We start from the raw sequence: 24,075 nt of genomic DNA on the forward strand, positions 1-24,075 counted from the left end.
TAGACTTCTTAAAGTAAGGTAGAAAAGACTTTTATATCGCGAACGCGGACGAACAATGGAATTATTGACACAAGCATCGATATAGAATTACAAGTGAAAGATCGAACTTGATAAAAGTTAAACTTAGGTAAATAAACACTAAGTAGGTAAGTAGGTACCTATGTATATCTGGAAGATTATGCATTTTCAAGAACGTGGGTTTAAAAGAATCGTTAGTAAAAGATATAATAAATACGACTGTATGCCTGCTAAAAAAAGAACTAAAAGTTAAAATTTTCTCATTTAAAAAGGGGCTATACAGCCACCATATTAAAAATTTGTAGCCAGTAAGAAACATGGGATGACACTTATAAGGATTCTAACCATACTCCATTCATCCAAATCTGTTCAGGCATTTAGAAATTACGGTGAAATAAGAAACATCATAATATATACACACATGAACTCTCTTTTTTGGGCATTCATTTAATATTATTGTCTGGTTTTGATAATTATATTATTTGAAGGAAATTTTCATTCCAAAATCGGTAGTCCAACTATATTTGAATTATTACATCACTAGGTTAGCAGCGCATACCGTACACCGTAGGTATAGTGTTATCGTCAGTAGAAACTGGTGATAACATTGCCGTAAACCATGTATAGATAACGTGACTAACATGACAGGTCTCAGATAGCTCGCAGTGTGATAGCAAAATAATAATCCTAAAGCTTGGTAAGGTAAAGTAAGGTAAGCAATATGTGACGCTCATTATGATTTAAAAATTAAAGCTTTAAGTTTAGTGACTACACCTGCATTTAGAGTTTATTATTTAAAAATTCCAAAACCACCACTGGAGCTATCGCCGAACGCTTAATATGAATGTCATACAAAGTCAGCGCATTAAGTCATGGCTACAACAGTACATATTTAATGACTAATAGGCAAAAACGCAGTAATTAACACTAACAGTATTCAATCTTGTGTGGTGTCAGCATAAAGCAAAGTCTGATTGTCAGGTGTTAGAACCATAGTAAGAGACAGTCAAGTTACCTCCTAATTTACTTGATAGTTCTTAGGCTACACGCGTTACTGACTCTGTTTATCTCAACTTTACTGCTCGATAGTACCGTACTACGTCTCTCTAATCTGACGAATAAAACTTTATACGCAATTTTTAGGGAGCCTTTTACGGTTAACACTTTCTAGACGGAATTAAACCTTAAATGCTTAATGAGTTGTTTGTGAACGGCGCGATTAAAAACTTTTTAAGGATGTTTTTGAACGCAATTCGAGGTATTTGAAGATGCTTGCTCGGTCAGGATTCAAGATTGTATCTAAAATGGCTTTTTGATAGTTAAAATTGGAATTAAAATACATAGGTACCTAGTAAGCGACAGGTCGAGACGGCCATCGGGAGGGGCAGGTCATCCCCGGTGCGTGCGAGCGCGTCTTATACCCCGATTGCCATCTCAACCTGTCTGGACTGTACTTGGTTACGAATCAGTCATGCACTGGCAAAGTTTTTGAATAACAGCTTAAACTTAGCTGTATGAACTTTCTTATTATATTTACCGGCAGTTGGCGCAAAGTATTATGTAGGTACTTTACATCTATTTAGTAGTTAAATCCGATATTGTCTTGTTTAGTGTCTATCGATTTTGAATATTTTGAGTTTGAGTTTTATCGAATACATAAATATATTATCTACAGCGTCGTTTATTGTTTTAAGAGGGGGATTTCAAGAATCATCGATTTTAAGGATCTCCATAACCAGACATCGAATAAACGTAACCAATATCTTATATCGGCTTTTACGCGCCCCCGCCGGAAAAACTCTTATTGTTCAATAAAAACGTTATGAGGTAACTCTATTCAATGAACTCGTCTGTTATTGAAATCGTTTCGTAAAGTAGCCTTTCTTATGGGGGAAGAATAATAAACGGGAGTCTGTATCGCCATTGTTGCTACTCTGATTGCTTTTATGATGATTTTTAGCTAAACAATGCGGCTATAAGATATCGTGCGTTTCACCCTTCCAAATTCTACTCAATATATTTCTACCCCACAGTTCGAAAAGACTTTTGGATATTTCTTTTAGTATTTGCAATCGAACTCTATATTTCAATTTTCAATGGGTTGTTGTGTCTCACTTTTGTTTTTATATTCGGGGCTATACTGAGATATATATACTGAGATTTAATCACGATATTTTCCTTCACTATAAGATACAGCAAGTGATATGTGACTGCTGAAAACGCATTCGTTACTCCGATCAATCAAAAGTGCGTGCCCGAATTCTGGACCCCCAAATAGGAGCTGAAAGAACAGCGTTTATGTGGTTAACATCTAAATTATTTGCAGGAAACGTTTTTGTTCCATGTTATGTGTCTCCTGCCACTTATATTTATAGTACCTTCAAGGCAAGAGTGAATAGGCGTCTTCTAGGCGAGCATGCTTCAATCTGGACCTAGCCTCAATATCAAGTCTAAATATCGTATTATTAAAAAAATGTGAGTGATAGAAATGTAACCTCCCTATTCCGTTACTGTTATCCAAACTGTTATCAACTGTTCAAAGATAATCTTGTAAGTGCTAAAACGTAAAACTAAAGCAGTAACCTAACTAAACTTGCTCATAAAATACAAAAGAATTGAACAACTAAATATCAGGGGAGAATAAATAAATTTGTTCGAAACTCTCATTCGACGCGTCATAAGTTTTCGAGAGACGTGTAATATCCTAACCTAAAACTATCGCAAGCAACAAGCATTGGTGCAATTCCTTGAGGGCTGTCAGTTTTGTACCTGAGGCTAGGGTTTCCATCTTTTTCTTGTGTATTTTACCAAAACCCGAATATTTCCAATTTACCTATAGACAATTTTTCTCCTCTCTTTTAATTCACATTTTATTTATTTAATAGGAAGCTAACGGTATACAAAGAATTTTTTAATATCTAAATTAAAAGTTAAAAAAACAACATTAGATTAAAACTAAAATAAATTAAATTAAATCTAAAATCTCATCGAGACCACCGCAGCGAGGCATTGTACCCTAGATGCTGACAGCATTATCCCTTTGGATGGCCAAACTAATTATTTGACCACGGTAGCTGCCAGCTCTCGGGTCCCCAGTTGAGTCGATACCCCTTTTCGAAATTTCTTCAAAAAGAGCTCGAGCCCCCCAGGCCTCATGGCCCCAAGGTATCCACACCAAAGGTACGAATATAAAGCTCCCATCAAGGTTTCCACATTTGCGCCCCTTGGCCTGTTAGGCGCTGATGGCCTAACAGGCCAAGAGCTTTGCTAGCTCTTTTAATTTGTATTTTTATGCTTTCACAAATTGAATTCAAAAAATTAAAAATTTAGGTTCGGCAAGCAAGTTCGAACTTCTATCTTGAAAAAAAAGCAGGTGGTAGAGCCACGTAGCGTCACAGACCTAGACCATTTTCCTACATGAAATAAATAAATTTTGATCCTGATTTTTTGACGTATTTATTAATTTTAAAACATCTAAGATAAAATCATTTTAAAATTATTCTTACTTAATACCATGATCTCTCTCACGAGCTTGGAGTCTTTACTTTCTCTCGAGTATTAGTAGATTTAATACTATTTTAGTTTTTGTTGAAGTAGATAACCCTATTCAGCAGTCAGTCGATATGTCGTTAGAAATATGAGTTATTTTTCCATAATTCTGGCGTGTCGGCGCGCGGTGAATTCCCAAATAAATAATAAATACGCCGCGTCGTGTGCTCAGACGTGTTCCGTTGCTGCCAATTTTGTTTGTTTCTACGTCTAATATGCAGCGAAGAGGCTTAGTGTTTCTATGTGATGCGGTTTTTGAGATTTTAGACATGAGGGTGTTTGTTAATAAAATATTTTAGAGGTATATTCCGCATGAATGCTACTTGAAACTGGTTTTCGAACAGTATCACAGTCGTCATCTAGACTCTAGGGTTTAGTAGATTACTACTCATTTTTTATTTATCATACGCCTGAGTACTTATATTTAGGAATATGCCTATACGAGTATATTCATAATATGCAGCCAGCGAAAAGGCGTAGTGTTGAAGTATGATGTGGTCTTCACCAATTTACCGTTAACACTATAATAAAACCAGCTGTTTCCGTTCTGTTACTTTATAAAATAAATTCTTAGCACAATATTTTAATTTTACTAATAGAAAACCGTACGGTTTTATCGAAAGGCTTTTCGAGAGCCATGTCTTAAACCCTATAAATTATAATCGCACCCTCAGCCCTTCATGTTGACTTCCCTACGTCAGACAGCCTTACGACACCCTGATGTCCCACCCAAATTATCCTTTAAAGCTTCACGAAAAGAATTTTAAGATACAGTGTCGTAAAACAACTTGCGAATACTTTGGTAAGAGTCCGCCAAACTGCTAGTCCTTAGGGACGTGTGGACTTTTAAAAAGTTGCACATTTCGAGACTACCCACTTCCGTGAAAATCCCGAGGGTTACAGAGTTATTGAAAAACAGTTAGTAGGAAAAGACCAAGAGAAGTGGTATCTAATAAATAGAAAACTAACTGAAGCTCTTTAGAATTAGATCGTTATAATTTTAAATTATTATTAATCATTGGATTTTCGTTTATGACACTAGCTCTTTGTTTCGCAGTAAACGAAAACTTTGATGAAAAATTACCTACAGATGAGCTAAAGACGTCAAAAGTGTTCGCAAAACTAACCGCTCAATCACCGTTGGGCGTATATCTGCCATTTAGGCGATTTATACTTGTAATTTATACTTTTAGTGCCGATTTCACCACCTAGAGTGACGTCTTACGAATAAATTGGGTGTAATGACAGTTTTTGCGTTGAAAACCTGCCAAAATATCAAATTTACTTATTAAAACCTGCCAAAATATCAATTTTACTTAATAAAGTAAGTTTACAATGCAATGTTACTTACGCACTTTATTTTTTTGTTCTGCTGTAAACAAAATAAAATCGAAGCGACACCTTTTTTTCTGTTAGATTGCGATTTTGTAGGTATACGTATGTCTACGTGTCTTTTCACAAAGGTGACTTATTAACCGACTTCAAAAAAAGGAGGAGGTTCTCAATTCGTCGGAATCTTTTTTTTTTTTTTTTATGTATGTTCCCCGATTACTCGAAGACGCCTGGACCGATTTTGAAAATTCTTTTTTTGTTTGAAAGGGTATACTTCAAAGTTGGTTCCATTTAAATTTGGTGAAGATCTGATGAACATCTTCGAAGATAGATACTGGAACTCCTCAACGGATAAGAGTAAATTGCTCGCGATCAGTGTAATAGCTTAGTAAACAGTAGATTTTTAACCAGTCATAGCATAATTCCATGGGGCCACTAAAAATTGTGAAATAAAAAAATTTTACAAAAAAAATAAAAACCGACTTCGATACACAAACACTAAAAACTGAAAAATAATTTAATTTATTACCGAATATATTATGTATACAAGAGTTAATATAGTTCCATAATAATATTTTTTGGGGTCGGTGCCAATGAGGTGCCATTGTGGAGTCTCATAAAATATGAAGTCTAGACGATTCGCGCAGCTAAAGCTAATTGGCACCGGCACCAAAAAGTATTATTATGGAACTATATTAACTCTTGTATACATAATATATTCGGTAATAAATTAAATTATTTTTCAGTTTTTAGTGTTTGTGTATCGAAGTCGGTTTTTATTTTTTTTGTAAAAATTTTTTTTATGTAAGCTTATTTATACTTAAACATTTCAATCAAAAGTAAACTTGTGAATATGTGAATGACAAAAGAACTAAAAACATTCTACTGCCCCGTTGAATGCTCCATAGAAAAGTGACCGTTCATCTTCACCCGTGACGTATAATTTACATCGCTTCAACTGTAATTCGGGTTCAGTCGTTCAGTGTCACTCCGGTAGGGTCACCATCAAAACCCGTGATTTTTGCTCAAATTAATAAACTTAAAATTATTAATATGTAGGTATTCATTTGTTATTTACAACTCAAATGGCTTACGTTTAAACTATAAAAGATAAAAAATATACAGTAACTAATAAAGTAAAGCAGGCATTTTTTGTTAATAAGGGACATGAGTCTCAGCTAATTATACAGTATTTGCTTTCTCGACGTCGACGGATCGCCTGCGGCATTGTCAACTGCACTGCCAGGCGATTTGGATGGTTGGTATGTGATAATTATTTATGTGATAACATAAATAAATAGCATGTATATTAAAAAAAGTTTTGACTATTTAACTTTGATATTTAGTTGACAACCCTGGCCAGAAAGCTACAATTTGCACCGGACGCTGGAACGACGGAGTGGTCTGTGCACGTGCATTTAACAGCGAGCTGTGTTATACGGCGCAGCCTACGAGCCTATTTGCCGCACTCCGCAATCCGCATGCAGGCTCATCTGCCGTCGGGTGCCTGTAGGATTACTGGTCGCATAATATCTCGTTTGTTTGAACTTACTGTACAAATTTAATTATAAATTAACAGGTCAATACAACAAAAAAACTATATAGTATATACATACAGAAAAACTTATCACAAAAAATTTATATTTACAAAAAATATACGCCGTCCAAATGGTCATTTGTGCCCAAAACACTGGCGCTATTACTTCGCTGAACGGCAAGGCTCGAAAACCTAGGCTTCGTTTGAACTAATATTTTTAGCATTTTATTTTTCAAACAGTAAATAGATGATACCCGCTATTTCGTCGTGGATTTAGGTTTATGAAAAATCCTGTGGGAACTCTTTGATTTTCTGGTTCGAAAAGTAGCCTACGTCAAAATGCAACAAAATTGTTTAAACACGGTGATATGACATGATTATAAATGGGCCGTAAAAAGGTAACTGACAGACACGCTTTGGCATTTATATTAGAATGGGCGATCTAATATTTAGTGAAAAGGCTTAAATCTGTAGATTGTAAGTACATACTTTGACTTTACTCAGACTTAAGTTTCATGAGACAAAATTATGCCAGCAATATAAAGTTGTGTTATTTTAACAGTAAGTATCTTAGGTCTGAGCAAAGTCAAAGTACGCACTATAGATCTCAAGACTTAACTAAACTTTTTACGAAAAATTAAATGTCTGAACTCTAGTACTTACCCATTTAAAAATAATGTCCTGATCTGACAGACATATTTTTTAACACACATTCCTCCGTAACTATAGACTCTGGAAAAACGATAGATGACTAATTTACTTGCGTCTCGATTGAGAGGTATGGTGTCGCAGCTCGCAACTCAAACAAACACTCGACGTAAGTGAATAAATAGGTAACTCGAGACGCCTTTCAATATTTCTTGCTTCCTTACTCTACTTGGGGTAGCGCGTCCTTCATCCGGGGTAACGCTTACCCCATTTGGGGTAAGGGTGTGTTTTCAATAAGGCGACGGCGACGAAGAGACTTGAATATTATCTAAATATATAAAAGGAAACGTGACTGACTGACTGACTGACTAATATAACTACTTACCTACTACAAACGGAGACAGCTTAGTGGTAAAAACGTGGTCTTTTATTTGGGGGTTCTATACGGTTCAGCCTCGCACTTTTCGAGCTTATGTGCGATTTAAGCAATTAAATATGCTTTAACAGTGAATGAAAACATCGTGAAGAAATCTGCATGCCTGAGAGTTATCCATAGTGTTTTCAAAGGTATGTCAAGTCTCCCCATACACCCTTGGCCAGCACGGTAAATTATAGTCTAACCCCTTTTCATTCTGAGGGGAGATTCGTGCACAGCGTGTGATGTGTTGAGATGTTGATAATGGTGATGACTTCCAAGCTAGCCGGCTTCTAGCCGACTGCATCATCACTACAACCGGGTAAAATCCCGGTCAAAGGCGGTAACTTGTCATCGAATTAATAAACTTTCAATGGAAACACACCCTTATGCTTACCCAGTTGGGGTAAACTCGGAAAACTCGATCAATCATCGGCGCACGGCGCGCGGAACGATGATCGTGTTTTGTGAACTCTTTCATTTATCTAATGAGTACCCCGCCCTGTATTGATGATTATGTTTGCAGGGAGCGTTCGACAAGTCTTGATGAATTAATCGGATATGGGAAGTTGGAAGTTATATAGTAATTACGGGCGATGTTTAACTTTATGATTTAGAATTTAGATGCAAAACTTCGAGATATGCCGATATGCGTAAAGTAACGTAACCACTATTGAATGGATTTTGAGAAAATTATTCTTTCTCCTCCTCCTCCTCCTAATATTAAAAATGTGAAAGAGTGTTTATTAGTTTGTCCTTCTTTCAAGCAGTGACGGATCGACATTATTTTTTGCGAGAATTTCAAATTACAATGTTTGCAAGATTTAAATTATTTTTATCCCAAAAAAACTATTGTAGCACTTACTCTTCAACGCACCCTTAAAGTTTCAAATTTTTAAATTTTTAAATTTTAAGGGTTGCCATGATACTAAGTGTCTGGCAATGCATGACGTGATTCTAGTACTATTCTGAAGAAAATATAAAAAAACTAGACTTTATACTTTGACGTAAGATTTTTTATACCTTTATTACCTGTTATCTCCCAAAGCCACCATGATTCAAACAAACGTTCTTCCCAGTGTTGGGGACAATACGCAGAGAAACTTTCAGCTTTTATAAAATAACGAAGGTCTGGCACGCGCTGGCTGTTAGACCATAAGACATTTTGGGGATAGAGGAGTATCACAGGATTTGTAAAATTGAAAACTCCTATAGTTACCCCATACCTAAATTATCCGGTTACAAACTTAATAATATTTCTTATTTTTTCGTGTTCTTCTGTTAGTACTTTCCTTTTTCTTTGATTCAATTAAGTTTCATAATGTTTTGAAAATGTTAAGATGAAAAAGGAATCCGCTTTTACGGAAACCCTGTTACGTAAAACCGTTTAATGAAACAAAGGACAACTATTCCCACCATATTGGTTGTTATTGCCTTTCTATGGAATTTAATTCGAGAAGTTACAATACAGCAGAATTGTCGACCCCTTTCACTACTACTTCAAAGGGTTTACGGGTCTGATATTTAATAATAAATTTGTATTTGGGAATGTGTGTCAAGCTTGAAAAAGTTTCGGGCAAACTAGAGTGTATTAAGGCTCTATGTTTGTGTTTAAAAGTACCACATTGTTTCAAGGTCCATCTAATTGATTCAGTCAAGCCCAAAAGATCAAAGTACTTAATATTATAGAAGAAAAAATATAGCCATTAACTTGGTCCTTCCATAGTTATAGATATTACACCCCCGACCACCCCCGACTACAAGCGAGCTGAATTAATTACCTAATACCACAGTTTAACGAAATATTTCAAGGCTGTGCTATTACTTACTACTACCGGCACACCGGTCTGTCCGCACACGATTTATTTGTGTGTGTATGTATGTGTGCGTGTGTGTGCGAGGGCGTGTGTGTGTGTGTGTGTGTGTGTGTGTGTGTGTGTTTGTGTGTGTGTGTGTGTGTGTGTGTGTGTGTGTGTGTGTGTGTGCGTGTGTGTGTGTGTGTGTGCAGTGCCGGTAGCCGTGCCATAACGTTGCGGGCGATGATAAATTAGCGTACCTAGAAGAGTGACTGTCACTTCTTTACGTAGTAATAACATTCTGTTTAATCTATTGTACAGCAGATTGGTGATACTTCAATCCAAGAATTTTTTAATACCCATAGTGTTTACGGAAAACTAAGTAGTGATCTCCTTTCTTTGCCCTCCAAATTAATCCCTTTTGGTTTGAGATACTATTTTTATAATAATTAGTCCTACCTACAATATTCAACGAAAATTTTGTGATTCCGTTCAGCCAACATTCTCGGTATTATTAAGCTCGTAAAAATAAACTCAGAAGTGCCTACCTAGATTTCAAATCACGTATTCAGATAAATTTAATGCCGACTTATATGTCCTAAACATGTAGTTTTGATACTAGTCACAAAGTTCGGCAGCAGTAATTATTATAAGAGTTGAAGAGTCAAGCAAACAGAGAAAGTTCTCAACGCACTGAGCGGATATTGGATTTCTAACTCCAGGTTAAAGGTTCCATACACCGAATTTTAATTAAGCTACATTCACACTAATTTTACATACTTACGCTGTGCTGTGCTTGTGGTAGGTGCTTGGTTGGATTATTTAATAGGGAACTTATTATTGAGTATTCCTAAACAAGCTCGAGCATGGTCTGCTCAGAGGCTTTTACCACGGCTAGTTACCACTCTATCCGCGAAGTGACACCATGAAGCGCATGAGTCATCGATATCTAAATATATGCCTATATAGATTTAAATTACCAATAATAAAATCAATCTGATTTGCAAAATTAGATTGATTTTATTGTTGGTTGGACTTATGCTCAGATGTGCAGGTTATGTTTTTGGCTGATAAAGTCATAGTCAAATAATTTATTCAAAAATCTTTCGCTATTACACTAAAAAGAAACAGATAAATCAAGCGCATTTTGTATACAAGTAGATACATAAAAACAATACATTAGAAAAACTCTTAGCGGTAAGAATTTTTAGCGCTATAGCAAGCACCAACCTGACATCTAGTATACAAACTCTGCATCAAAACCGGGAATCGCAGCAACTAGATGACTCAGTGTGTAAGGGCTCTAATCGTGTCCGCAACGGGGTATTAAATTTTGAAGCGCTCAAACTTGCCTCCTAGTGTTCATTACAGAAAGTTGGTGAAAATTCATACAAGTCTGAGTTCTAATGAACACCGCGCGGGAAGTTGGTCGGCGTCCGTGTTGCCGGCATACGCTGCCTTTTTGAAGAATGCGCTCTGCTTTATTTAGCAAATTAAAGCAATTTTGGTGTAAGCAAGTGGAAAGTTGTTCAACGAAAATGTGATGCGGTTTTACCATCACATATACACATGTTAAGTATATAATATGTAGAGTTTAGTATAGGTTACATGAATGAATGGAAAAGTTTCGATAAGTGTATTAAGAGTTTATAAGTTATTATATTTGTTTGGCTGCGCTTGCTTGGTTTTAATCTTGCCTAAGCAGATATCTCCGTGTTATGGTTAGGAGAATAACGTGAAAAAAACTCGGGTAACGATTTTGTAGGTATTGTAAGGGGGGTTTTGGTTATAGTCTGTGCGCGAGCGTAGCACTCTCTGACATTCTCCGGGAGTCTGTGGTTTTCGGGTAGACTAGACACTCTATGGTGACGCTTGGGATATGAATAGTTCATTGTACCGACTTGTAAATTAATTAAATAGGAAACAGTGATTAAAATGTATGTTAAAGTATATCAAAGTATCATTCATTCTAATAGTATGTACAATTGTACACTTTACATCACTACCCATATTAAAAATGCGAAAGTGCGTTTATTTGTTGGTTTATTGGTTCGTTGGTTTGTCCTTCAATCACGTCGCAACGGATAAACGGATCAACGTGACTTTTGCATGGATATGGTAAAAGATCTGTAGTGACATAGGCTACTTTTTATCCCGGAAAATCAAACAGTTCCCACGGGATTTTTGAAAGCTTAAATCCACGCGGATGAAGTCATGGGCATCAGCTAGTTTACAATATTAGTATGGCTCATATTAATCCGACTGTGTCTGTTTGTATTTCTGCTAGTTTTTTATGGCCCATCCGTTTCCTATTTTGACGTTTAGTACAGAGATAGCTTGCATCTCGGGGAAGGGCATTGGCTACTTTTGGTCCCAGAAAGTCAAATACTTTCCACGGGCTTTTTAAAAACCTAAATCGACAAAGAGAAAGTTGCGATCATCATCTATATGGGGCAAGGAAGGCTTGCATCCTGTAGACTGTCATAATATTATGCTATTTTTTATCCCGGAAAATCAAAGATTTGCCACGGGCTTATTACAAAACCAAAACTTACTAAGTCCATAGGTAGATTATATAACCAACCCATATTGCCTCTGCTTATGTATTGGTAGGTATATTTAATACATACCTGACCATAAAACCTTCCACGAAAAGTCGATTCAATTTAAATCAAACTAAAACTTAAATAGATTCAATATCCAAATTCATTGATTCGATTCTGCGACTGACATACAGTCGACTAGAATAAAAGTAGGTAAGTACTTAGAGTTTAAGAGTTTACGAGCTGATTAACCTTGTCACTTTAAGTTTACAGTTTACAAAGACACGAAGCTGAAGACTAAAAAAACTATCTTAGTCTTACTAAACTGGAAACTTAAATAAAACCTTCCACGAAAAGCCTTCTTCAATCGATACAAATTCGATACGACTAACGAGATACGATTTAACTCTGAAACCGATAATCTACGCCAACATGAGTGGGACTACAATAAAAATACAAAACGAATAGGTAAATATAAATCAAGACACTGAGCTAAACAACAAAGAAACATAATAAATTGGCGTAAAATCCTGTGGCACGGATTTTATATCAATTTATACAAGACGGCAAGCAATAGAGCGGCTGCGGCAGACGTTAGCTGTTATTTTAAGTGGATTAAGGACAACGCATTTCAGATCTGGTTAAGCTTCCGTTTTAAAGCTGCGGGAACAACGGTTGCACTTTGCTACGAAATCCCCTAAATTTGTTTCAGAAATCTTGCGGATTTTTTTTCTTTGTCTTGAGGTATTCGTAATGGCGTTTGTAAAATATTTGATTCTAAATTAAGGAAGTTTAGTCTCGAAATTAACATTGAAACAAACTACTAGTCTACTATAAATGCCATTTTATACTGAAAAGTAGTAGTAATAAATTTTAAGAAAAGTATGTAATGCCAAGAGTGGGTATTTAGTAAGTTAATTTCGGCCCTGCTTATAATCATCTACACAAATCTTGGTAAGTAAGCCTACTTCGCAAATTAATATATTTCAAACAGATTTTCCTGACGAACAGGTTAAAAGTACCTACTAGTCGACTAGGTACACTAAGACTGAACTAAGACTGAAGAGTGCGGAAACTTTTTCTAATAAATAAATAATAAATAAATAAAATAATTTTATTTCAGGCAATGAAAATACAAGTTACAACCCATAACAATATACACACAATATGGAGCAGATTACATAAGATATTAGAATTGAATTGAATAACAATTGTCCTGCTGGACATTAGTAAGGGTTTCCGCATAGAGGTTTATCGGTTAATATTACAAAAATAACGTTGCTGATCGAAGCAAGCAACCAGGTGGTTGGGACCTCTTTTTCAGGATAAAATTGTCAGTTAAGTAACTGGCTCAGGTTCCTCCAACGACAGGTATATATGGTGGTTGTACTAATTAGGCATTAGAAAATAATGTTATTTCAGAGTGATTCAACGTTCAAACGACGTTTTTAGACTTCCACGAGGAAACAAATCATGAGGCATGTGGGCACTCGGCACTCGCAAGCACCCGCATGGCGTTATCGCGGACGCGCGTCGCCTCCATAATGTGCCGATCGATACTCTTATCACCACTCCAGGCTGGGGTTATGAAAGTTGTGAGTGTCCCTTATTAGCCCTGCCACCTGCAATAAACATTGCAGATACTTTTTTGTTAAAATACAGACTAACGCTTGGCGGCAATCAGACCTGCTAGCTAGTGATGGAGCACGCTTGCCTATTCACTCATGACTTAAATGTACTCATATTACTTATGTGCCAATATAAGTGGAGTGGAAAACTGATGCCGGAAGGGCGTTTCGTATCTTAGCGGTTTGGTTTAAAAACAAGGAAGCCAGTAATAGTAGTCAGAACTAATTTGTAGTAACAGATTGCCCAAAAAGGAGTGTAGATATACCTAATGTTTTCAGGGTTCAAGTATTATGTATGTGAGTTTCTTTATCCCTTCATAACTTCTAATTGCCTGAAGAGAGTTAGCCGTATGGGGTATCGTTTATATCATCCTGAGTGGTATTAAATATTTTTTTGGAAAGTTTTTAAGCAAATTTTAAGGTTTTTAAATATCCCTTGCTTTAACAGTAAAAGAAAACATCGTGTGGAAACCTGCGTATCTAAGAGTTTTCCATAATGTTCTCAAAGGTGTATGAAGCTTGCCAATCCATATTTAGGCAATGTGAAAACCCGTGCTCAGTAGTGGACTGACGATGACTTGACTTGCAGGCATATTTAAAATCCAGCTTAATCATGATATCCTTTTGAATTTGCAAATCTAGCCTTAATCAAACTTTAATGCGATCAATCTAATAGCTATTAACCCAGATCAATATTATAACTATTTTTATATTTAAATATATATAATTTTATATTATATACGGTAGAGAGTTGAAATTTTTAGGCCCGACGAATATGTTGTGAAAAAGTGCCTTTCCATGGCTATAAGAAAGAGGGGTAGGGGAAGACCACCAACTACCTGGATGACAAATGTCCAAAGGGACATGAAACGCCTCGGCCTCAATGACGAAGACGCGAACACGCGAACTACATGGCGCCGCATGATAAAAAAAGCCGACCCCGCGTAACGGGATAAGGCGAGGACAAAGAAGAAGAAGTTGAGAGAGAGAGTTGAAATTTTCACAGAATGTGTATTTCTGTAGTCGCTGTACAATAAATAAAAATTTCATAATGGCCGCCATGAAAATTTAAAAAAAACTGAAAAGTGTTTTTTCTTGTATGATGGTACAGAACCCTTCGTGTGTAAGCCTGACTCACTGACTGATTGTTTTTTAATAACTAGTTTCCCGTCAATTTAGTTGCAGAGTGCAGATGCAATATTTAACTGGTTTTTTTCGTGGGACTATAATTGAGTTTTTCAAAAATAAAAATTGAGATCATCCGTTTGAAACGGTTCAAGTCCCTTATAATCCTTCTGTCCATCTGTCTGTGTGTCACAGCGATAAATTAAACTTTAAAACTGTATAAGCTTTTAGTTTACTACAGTTAAAAAAATATTTTAATGCACAGATGCCTACGTAGATAGGTATATTAAAAAAAATTAGAGTACCTCCTGAACGTAGAAACGTGAGTTAAAAAAATTTATTCACCTCTTGGAATAACACTTTAATAGGAATTTTAAAATCATTATGAAGTTATCATCTTATATACTTTTTGGAAATAAAGTATTATTATAGAAGTACCTAATGGCTGCCAAGGTTTAATGCAGCAGCTAGTATGTATGCCTATGGAACCCTACTTTATGCGTGTCCTGACACGCACTTGAACAGTTTTTTAATCGTCTCAGTTGTGATGTAGTGATCACTTCTAGCAGTCTTTACCATCAAAGAATTGAACTAGAAAGCATTCGGGTTATTTTTCGCGTATAAAACAATTATAATGCAGTTCGTAGTGTAATTTTATACGTCATAGTTAAAAAAATTAAGGGATTAGGTATCTGTGTACCTATTTCTTTTTTTCTGATACATGAAAGACTATACCTACTAACACATGAAAGTCATTAAACAATAAGTCATTGACCTAAATGTACCTACCTACTAGTACTGATAATGTTAAAGGAAAATCGATATTTGTCCTCATTTTCATACTCCTAGCTACAAAAAATTGCAAACAGTAAAAGAAAACGCGATACTATTGCCATTTGCCGAAGCTGTGGTAGCCTAGTGGTTAAGACGTCCGCCTTCCAATCGGAGGTCGGGGGTTCGATTCCGGGCACGCACCTCTAACTTTTCGGAGTAATGTGCGTTTTTAAGTCATTAAAATATCACTTGCTTTAAAGGTGAAGGAAAACATCGTGAGGAAACCTGCATGCCTGACAGTTCTCCATAATGTTCTCAAAGGTGTGTGAAGTCTGCCAATCCGCACTTGGCCAGCGTGGTAGACTATGGCCAAAACCCTTCTCACTATGAGAGGAGACCAGTGCTCTGTAGTGAGCCGGCGATGGGTTGATCATGATGATTGCCATTTAATTGTTTCCTTTCCGTAACAGTCCATACATCAATTATTTATTTTAATCTGAGTTTTACATTATTAGTAGGGTAGTAAGTACCTATGTAAGTGCATTTTTATTCACAAGTAGCTGACCCGGCGAACTTCGTACCGCCTAACAGTCGATTCTTTTTCTTTCTCTGCGTAAGAACTATCCTCGTACTTCAAGGAATATTATAAAAAAAGAATTAGCGAAATCGGTTCAGCTGTTCTCGAGATTTGCGATCAGCAACACATTCAGCGATTCATTTTTATATATAGAGAGATTCATCCATACTAATATTATAAATGCGAAAGTGTGTCTGTCTGTCTGTCTGTCTGCTAGCTTTTCACGGCCCAACGGGTTAACCGAACCGAACCGGGAAGGACATAGGCTACTTTTTATCCCGGAAAATCAAAGAGTTCCCGCGGGATTTTGAAAAACGTAAATCCACGCGGACGAAGTCGCGGGCATCAGCTAGTATTATATATTATGGACCTTATCTGAGATTATCTTGTGTATAACTTTAATTTTATAGGCAAGAAGGTTACGTTTCGAGTTAGTATGTTTCAATTATGCAAAACAATAAAGTATTAAACAATTAAATGCGACATTCATATTTTATTGTTGTGTTACTTATTACATTAATTTTCTTTTCTAATTTTAGAAGCAATTTGTCTGAGAAATGTCCGGTCCATATTATATTCAAAATAATTAGTCCCTTGTTGATAATTAGCACACAATTCTGTTTTATGCCGAGTTTATTACCAGTTAACAAAATGTCGAGGTGCGACGGGCGGAAATTGCTCGCCGACGACGCCTGCAAAGCCTTGCAACCTGTTGCCGACGGGACCGCCTTCCGCCCATCGCTACAAACCTTTTCCGGTGTGAAAGAACCAACCGAAGTTTTATTTCTTCGTAGCCTCGTAGCTTTCGTAAGAGCTTCTGAAATACTATCATACTAAACTAACTTACCATCGACGCACAGTGACCCTCTGGCATGCAGCAGCGATGGTTTTTAATACACAAAAATTAATTACAGAAAACAATCATAATATATAGTTTTTTCAGGCTTTTATTTAGTTAAAGAACTGAAAAATATAAAATCACTCCAAAAATAATATTTTTAACAAATTAAGTAGAAATGCGAAAAAAACGAACGAAGGAAAATGGTACGGTTTGCTCGCGTGTGGCGGCTGAGTTATCGCGGTACTAGGAGTGCAGGTGTTGAGAGGAGTTGGAAGAAGACGCGTCGCCGCCACCACGGCCGACTACAGAGTGCTAGCGGGCTGAACGGACACGGGCCCCACCCCTAGCGCAGGCGCGCTAAACCACCACCAGCGCGCATGACCGACATCCTACCGAAAAGTGGAAAAGTGACTCCTACAAACGTAGATATACCATTATGTAGTAAATAAATATTGTATCATAATAGGTGCCAGCATAAGTACATAATTTTGACCCAATTCAACAATTTTTCATGCTCCATTTGTCAACCAGGAGCCTGAGACCTTCATAACATGTAATTCTCGCGAGATGCATGGCAGCTTACGTGACCTATTTACTCCTCGGGTGATCGTGGTGTGCTTACATAAACAATTTTAGAGGTTCCATAACTTTATTTAGCTCTTCTGTTTTGTACTTACATCATTAACTACCAATTTGTAGAGTTCTCTGATACCACTAAAGTATCCTGTTCTGAGAGAGACTTTGTGTCCCTTCGGTAGAGTTAGGAAATTTGACATTATGCGACTGTCCGTTTCGGGAAATACACGCATCTCAAACGCATATGTGATATCATACTTGTTATACGCCAAGTCGACGCTATGGCCACAGTGTTCTTTTCCATTCATAGCGAAGATACTTTGATTAACGAACCATTGAATGCCTCCAGCTCTTTGATTCACCTTCGCAGCTATATCTCCAGCTCTTTTTGTCACTTTATCTATCGCAGTGATTCTGATATTTCGGCTGGCTAACGGGTACAATATAGCATGACCGTCACGTCTAAACGAAACGTATGTGTTTATCCTAGATTTGTATCTGGCAAAGACGTCATTTATAAAAGCGGTTTCATTCTCTGAGTTCGCTTTTGCACCAGGATAGTCTTGCGAAAATGCATTTTTGACAGTGGGACAATCCCCCCACGAGTCATCAAAGTTTCTAGTTATATCTACACCAAAAGATATAAAATCTTTGCCGTTGAGCCTATAGTTCTTCTTCCATGGTTCGCGTTTCTATAAAATAATTAAAATCGTATTTATTAGTTAGTGCACACCTCTCTAGCTTTCTGGTGTTTTAAACATCTATTCTACAAGTTGAACAAATAAACTTTGCAAGACAACCATCCCATTGGTCCGACGAGGAGGCTCGCCTAACACCGGGGAAGAACGACGTGCACTTGAGGAGGCCTTTGTCCAGCAATCCTAATCCTAATATATTATATGTATATGTATATTAATGATTAGGATTGCTGGACAAAGGCCTCCTCAAGTGCACGTCGTTCTTCCCGTCCTTATATTATATTATTAATATATTATATATATCTGTTAATAATATATATATTTATAAATACTTACAGTCCTAGCATATTCCTGACCATCCGGATTGGTTGAAGGTAGGATAACCCACTGAACCTTTTGGATCATATCCTTGTTCTCGCCGCAAGCCACCAGCTGTTCTATCACAAACAGCGCCAGCTCCACTGACTCTGTACCACCGTCCTGACCAGCTTCCAGAAAAATGACGGGCTTATTCTCATCCTGATTATTTTCTGTATCAGATTTTGATGGCTGGGTACTGTTTATTACTACCTGAAAATATCAACATAAGGCGCATGTACTGTCTCTGTTTATATGGACTCAAGCCTGAACAAAACACAAGAGCACAACAGCAACAGACCGGAAACCGGCAGGGTGATTACGTAAAATGTTACAGTAGCGACAGCAACGCGACAGCAGTAACAATGCTATAGTTCATTTGCTGTCTCTCTTCTTCTTCTTCTTATTTTGCTTTGTGGCTAATGCTGTTTCTCTCTAGAAGGACGTTTGGCACGAATGATCGCAAGAATAGAGAGTAATGCTTGCAACGTGATTTCTAATACTGTTCCAAAGAAAATATAAAAAATTACACTAGGTATATACTTTGACGTAATATTTTTCACACCTTTATTACCTGTTATCTCTAAAAGCCACCATGATCCAAACTTCATAGTCGCAGATCGTTCCTGCCTGTGTTGGAAACACCGAGGAGAAATTGGAAACAATAAGCTGAAAAACTTTCAGCTTTTATAAAATAACGAAGGTCTGGCCCTCTTGGGCTCTCTCTACCTAATATTGCTCTAATGATTAAAGCTTTTCACGCTTTTCTATAATAATTTTATTTTCTGCTAGTAAAAAAGCATTCCATGCGAGTTTTTTTAATAGATGAGAGGTACCTTGTCAACGTTCTCAGCTGGTAGTAGTAAGTGACGAAACATTTTAACTTGGAAAGAGTCGGTACAATCAAACCAATACCACAACTCTAATCGATTTCCACGCAGCATTGTACCGGAACGCTAAATCGCTTGGCGGTATATCTATCAGAAATTATAAATCCCCTTTCCCCTGATCCAACAGGGAACGCATTTACCTAAGCAAGCATAGTGTGGGACGCTCTCCAGCACAATGAACCGACGATATAAAGAGGCTGGCGGGAAGTGGCTGGATGAGGAAGGCTGAGGACCGGGTGTGGTGGCGCTCTTTAGGGAAGGCCTATGTCCAGCAGTGGACGTCCACAGGCTAATATGAGGATGATGATGATGATGACAAAATGGGAGAGAGCACTAGTATACTAACTTCTTTTCGCGTGTAGGTACGTTTATCTTACCTCGTACAAATTTCTGCCTTCATAGGTTGTGCTGTTACTGTACACTTTGATGACGCGTTCACAGTATTCACTTATTGCTTTCAGAAATATTGTGACCTGAAAATATTTGCCTTGTTTTAATGTTAAGTACTGTTTCTTCTTGTTTCATCTTACCTGCTGCTCGATTGCGGTAGAATGACAGCTACAATGTCACGATCGCAATCACCTCTGATTGGTTGACTCTCGCTCACTATTGGCTACAATGCATTGTTGCAACAAAAATCGCACAAATATAGCCAATCACAGCAATTGAGATTGTAATAATGATTGATGCAGGTTTTACGAAATCGACGTACTGTTTAAACCACAATGTTATTACACCACAATTTCACTGTAGTCCATTTTCCAACTAGGTAATCCCAGCGAATAGCGCTTTTTTTCCTTATACGCATAGATAGGGCTTGATCCTTACGAATACGAAATCTGTCTGTACTGAATCTTAGAACCCAGTTACCTTTAATATAAGAATGAATAGGTATCTTCTGAATCATTTATCTTTGACCACATAATTACTACCCGGTTTTAATCAGGTAAAGTATTGTCTAACGCGGGTCTTTATTAAAAAAAAGGATAGAACATTGCGTCTTAAAATCCAGTCCTTTAAAGTGAACAATAGGTCCACATGTTCCAAATTATATTATAATACCTACTAATAATTTTTATTGCTTAGATACTTACAGTACTGGCACCAATCGAAACATTTTCAATACAGGGATCCTCATCGGGTTGTAGCAAATCTTTTAACATCTTTTTATAGCACGGCCTTAAGTATTTACATCTACAAAGACATCAATAGTCTATAATTTACTTTCAGATCTGGGAGTTGAGTACGCGACAGGTTGAAATGGCAATCGGAGAGGGGAACCCCTCCCTCCCCTCCTCCTCCTCTTCGACATCCGCACAGCCCCCGCTCTAACCCAGTGCGGGTGAACGCGGGTGATGTGCGGGTGTGCGGGGCCTCCGGTCCCCCCACCTCATACCCCGATTGCTATCTCAACCTGTCGCGGACTATAGCTAGGAGGTTTTTAATGTTTTTTTTACATACCCACATTGAGTCGCAGTTGCTGTGTTTAATATCAATAACACTAAATAAAATAATAAAAAAATATCAGTAATAATTTAATCAACATTCTCATTATTCTATATAACTGAAATACTTATTTAAATTGTACCTTACCTGATGTAAAACTGAAAACTACAAAATAATTCATATTTTTAGCTTAAATAAAAAATAAATAAATAAATCATGTTAGTTTAAACATGATAAAGGTAAGCACGATTAAATTTCGATTACATGCGCATTTGCTAGAATAAAAATCAATACGTTAGAAATAAAGTTTTATATTGCTGTTATAAAAAGATTAAATTTCGATCTGGATTTACAGACATAAGTGGCAACAAAAGTTTTATTGTAACATTTTCAATAAAACCGGTAAAGTGCGATTTGGACTCTCACACGAAGGGTTCCGCACCATCGTACAAGAAATCTCAAACCAGTATAGTAAAAATTTGCAAGAATATCTTGATCTGTTTTAGTAAACTGATTATTTTGAGAACAAATTTTGAGCTACATTGCTAGTGCAAAATTTTATGATTCTAGGTCAACGCGTTTCTGGACAGACATGACAGACAGACAAACAGATAGTCATCGAAGTGATCCTATAAAGGCTCCTTTTTTTTTTGAGGTACGGAACCCAAAAAAAGAAAAACCGACCCATGTGCGTGTCAGACTCGCGCACCGAGGGTTCCGTACTGCAGTCGTATTTTTTCGACATTTTGCACGATCAATCAAAAAATATTATGCATAAAAATAAAAATAAATCTGGTTTAGAATTTACAGGTAGGACACTTTCATATGATGCCTATCCCACTTGGTATAGTAATCTTACTTTGAAAGTTAAAAATGCTAATTAATTATTTGTTCATGAACACATTTAAATTTTTGTGTGATGTACCTACTTGCCAAATTTCGTTATTATAGGTCAACGGGAAGTACGGGTTTCTTGATTAACACGACAGACAGACAGACAACGAAGTGATCCAATAAGGGTTCCTTTTTTTCTATTGAGATACGGAACCCTAAAAACAGGTTTTTACATTACATTTTTGTTTTGCATTCAAACAAAGGTAAGTACGAACATAATGTACGATATTCTACTCTCGAGTGTGTTGCAATTTTTTTTTAAATTAATAATTCAACTATTGAAGAATTTGTGAATTGGGCAAAACAAAACTTTATCCACTTTTTTTTGCATTCTAGATAAAATTGTTGAGTTATTTAAGAACATTATTAATCTAGATTGTATCCGGTATTTAGTTCAAACTAGGTTTCATTTGAGATGACGAAGGGATTTTGAATAATTGTTAAAAGCCTTTTTAAAAAAACCGCGATTTATGCTGATCGTACATTAGATTCGTACCGCACGCGCCACACATGTCTCATGAGCAACAAAAACCGAATACGCCGAACGCAATAATTATTGATAAGTTCAGAAAACATGATAATCTCAGACATTGAATAGTAGACGTTAAAAATTAGTAGGCACTAGGCACCCATCGGAGAGTAAGTAATGTTATTATAAGAAAGGCCCAAATCCTACTGGTTGCAACATTATCATACCTACTATACTAACACAAGTTTTATACTTAGTAGGAGGGAAAAGAATAATAGTTATAATATTACGTAAATGTGACCAGATAAATTCGCGTTCTTTTAGTTTTTACGGCGCAGACAACGCGTGCGGTGCGTCAGTACTCGGTGAAGCCACGCGATGCGTTCCGTTAGCGGTGCGGGCGACGCGGCGGCGCCGTAACGTACTGTTAAACGTATCGTATGGCCTTAGTCTAATATACGATCAGCATTGAGGTCATTGACCACTTGGAAGTGGTATAACGCCTTTGCTACACCCACTCGCGGGTGTAAGCCTGAGGTTATATTTTTAATTTTCCTCCACAGACTGGTTCGCTAGGCTACCTGGGAACATCGTAATATACAATTCGCACTAACGATCACTAAGTAGCTTACAAAGCCTTTACATAAGTACTTTTTATATTCAAAGAAAATCTTTTGTGCCTTATTTTTGAACGGGAATAAATAGGTATTTCGCCAGATTTTATATTTACGAGCACGGACCTTTTCATGAAAACCTCCGTTTTATTCAAAACCGGAAACACAATTGGTCACTATAAGGATATTCTTATGTGTAGGTACAAAGCAGTAGTATGTACAAATAGATGATTGCTACAGTGCTATTAAATTCCATACATAATAGCTTTCATAATGCTCTCTACGGAAAAGTATAGCACTAGATTTTTAGACCTGTCAATTTTAGTTTATTGGGAGCAGAGCGAGACCAATAATTTATTAATCTATGGATCGTACTATATTATTTTAGCACCAGTTTTGAGTTAGGTATTTATGGTATTTAGTTAGAAGGGAAAGAGGAATATCAGTTATTTTTGACATGACTAAAATTCTTTTATTTAAGAACTAAAGATAATAACTATCTACTTGAAACTGTTTAATTTTACTTGCTAAAAACAATTTGAAGTAGATAATTATTACTAAGTTGAACATTTTTATCTCTACCAAAAAAAATTAATACTGTCCACTCGACATATTCGGAGCTTTCCCAGTAATATTGAATATTATTTTCGAGATTTATATCGGATATCACATAGGGAAGCCATTCGGATGGAAAATTAAAGGTAAAAAGATAAATATCATCGAAGTATTCTAGGTATTGCATCCGTGCAATATCGAGTCAGCTTCATAAGTCCTTTACGGAAATTGAAAATACGTTGTTAGGTATGAAGGGTACATATTTCAGATTGAATATTAAATTCAATATACTGCATTTGAATGTTGGTCATACCGGAAATGTACATTTTAATATTATAATTAAACACCGTTACTTGATTATACATTGTAAAAAAGATTTCGCATTTCTCATAAATAAGGAATAAGGTTAGCAATTTAATAATTGTGGGGTGAAAACTATACAGTTTGAGGGAGTGCTACTATGTAATAACTTGCCTAAAGACATTTTTAACGAAAAATCTTTTCCAAAATTTAAAGAAAATTAAAAAAATATTGTCAAACACTATAGTTTTAAAATATATATAAGTTTTATTATTGTATAAATTCACCGTATCTTCTTCTATATTTATGTCTTCTTCTATATTTATGCTTAAAATTGTTCTCATGTAAGTGAACTTTTGTTCTTTTTTGAGAAAATAAAGTCTTTAAACCTAAACCTAATAATTTCAGTCGAAAAATTGCATGAAAACAATTATTATTATGGCTTTGCATTCAGCTGACCAAAATGATTTGATTATATAAGTTAGGATATAGC

At 36.4% G+C, this 24,075-nt stretch overlaps 1 protein-coding gene across 1 annotated transcript; it reads right to left on the bottom strand.

Moving 5' to 3' along the window:
* Positions 1 to 17,053: 17,053 nt before the first annotated feature.
* On the bottom strand, positions 17,054 to 20,788 carry LOC117991757 (carboxypeptidase B-like). The gene is made up of 5 exons (XM_034979360.2): positions 20,766 to 20,788; positions 20,399 to 20,498; positions 19,682 to 19,777; positions 18,394 to 18,627; positions 17,054 to 18,051 (listed from the first exon to the last, which is right to left on the bottom strand). Exons 2-5 carry the CDS (start codon positions 20,465 to 20,467, stop codon positions 17,437 to 17,439), a joined length of 1,014 nt encoding a protein of 337 aa, XP_034835251.1. The 5' UTR covers positions 20,468 to 20,498; positions 20,766 to 20,788; the 3' UTR covers positions 17,054 to 17,436.
* Between the last annotated feature and the right edge of the window lie 3,287 nt (positions 20,789 to 24,075).

The sequence above is a fragment of the Maniola hyperantus genome, chromosome 20, assembly GCF_902806685.2.
Source record: "Maniola hyperantus chromosome 20, iAphHyp1.2, whole genome shotgun sequence".
Lineage (NCBI taxonomy): Eukaryota > Metazoa > Arthropoda > Insecta > Lepidoptera > Nymphalidae > Maniola > Maniola hyperantus.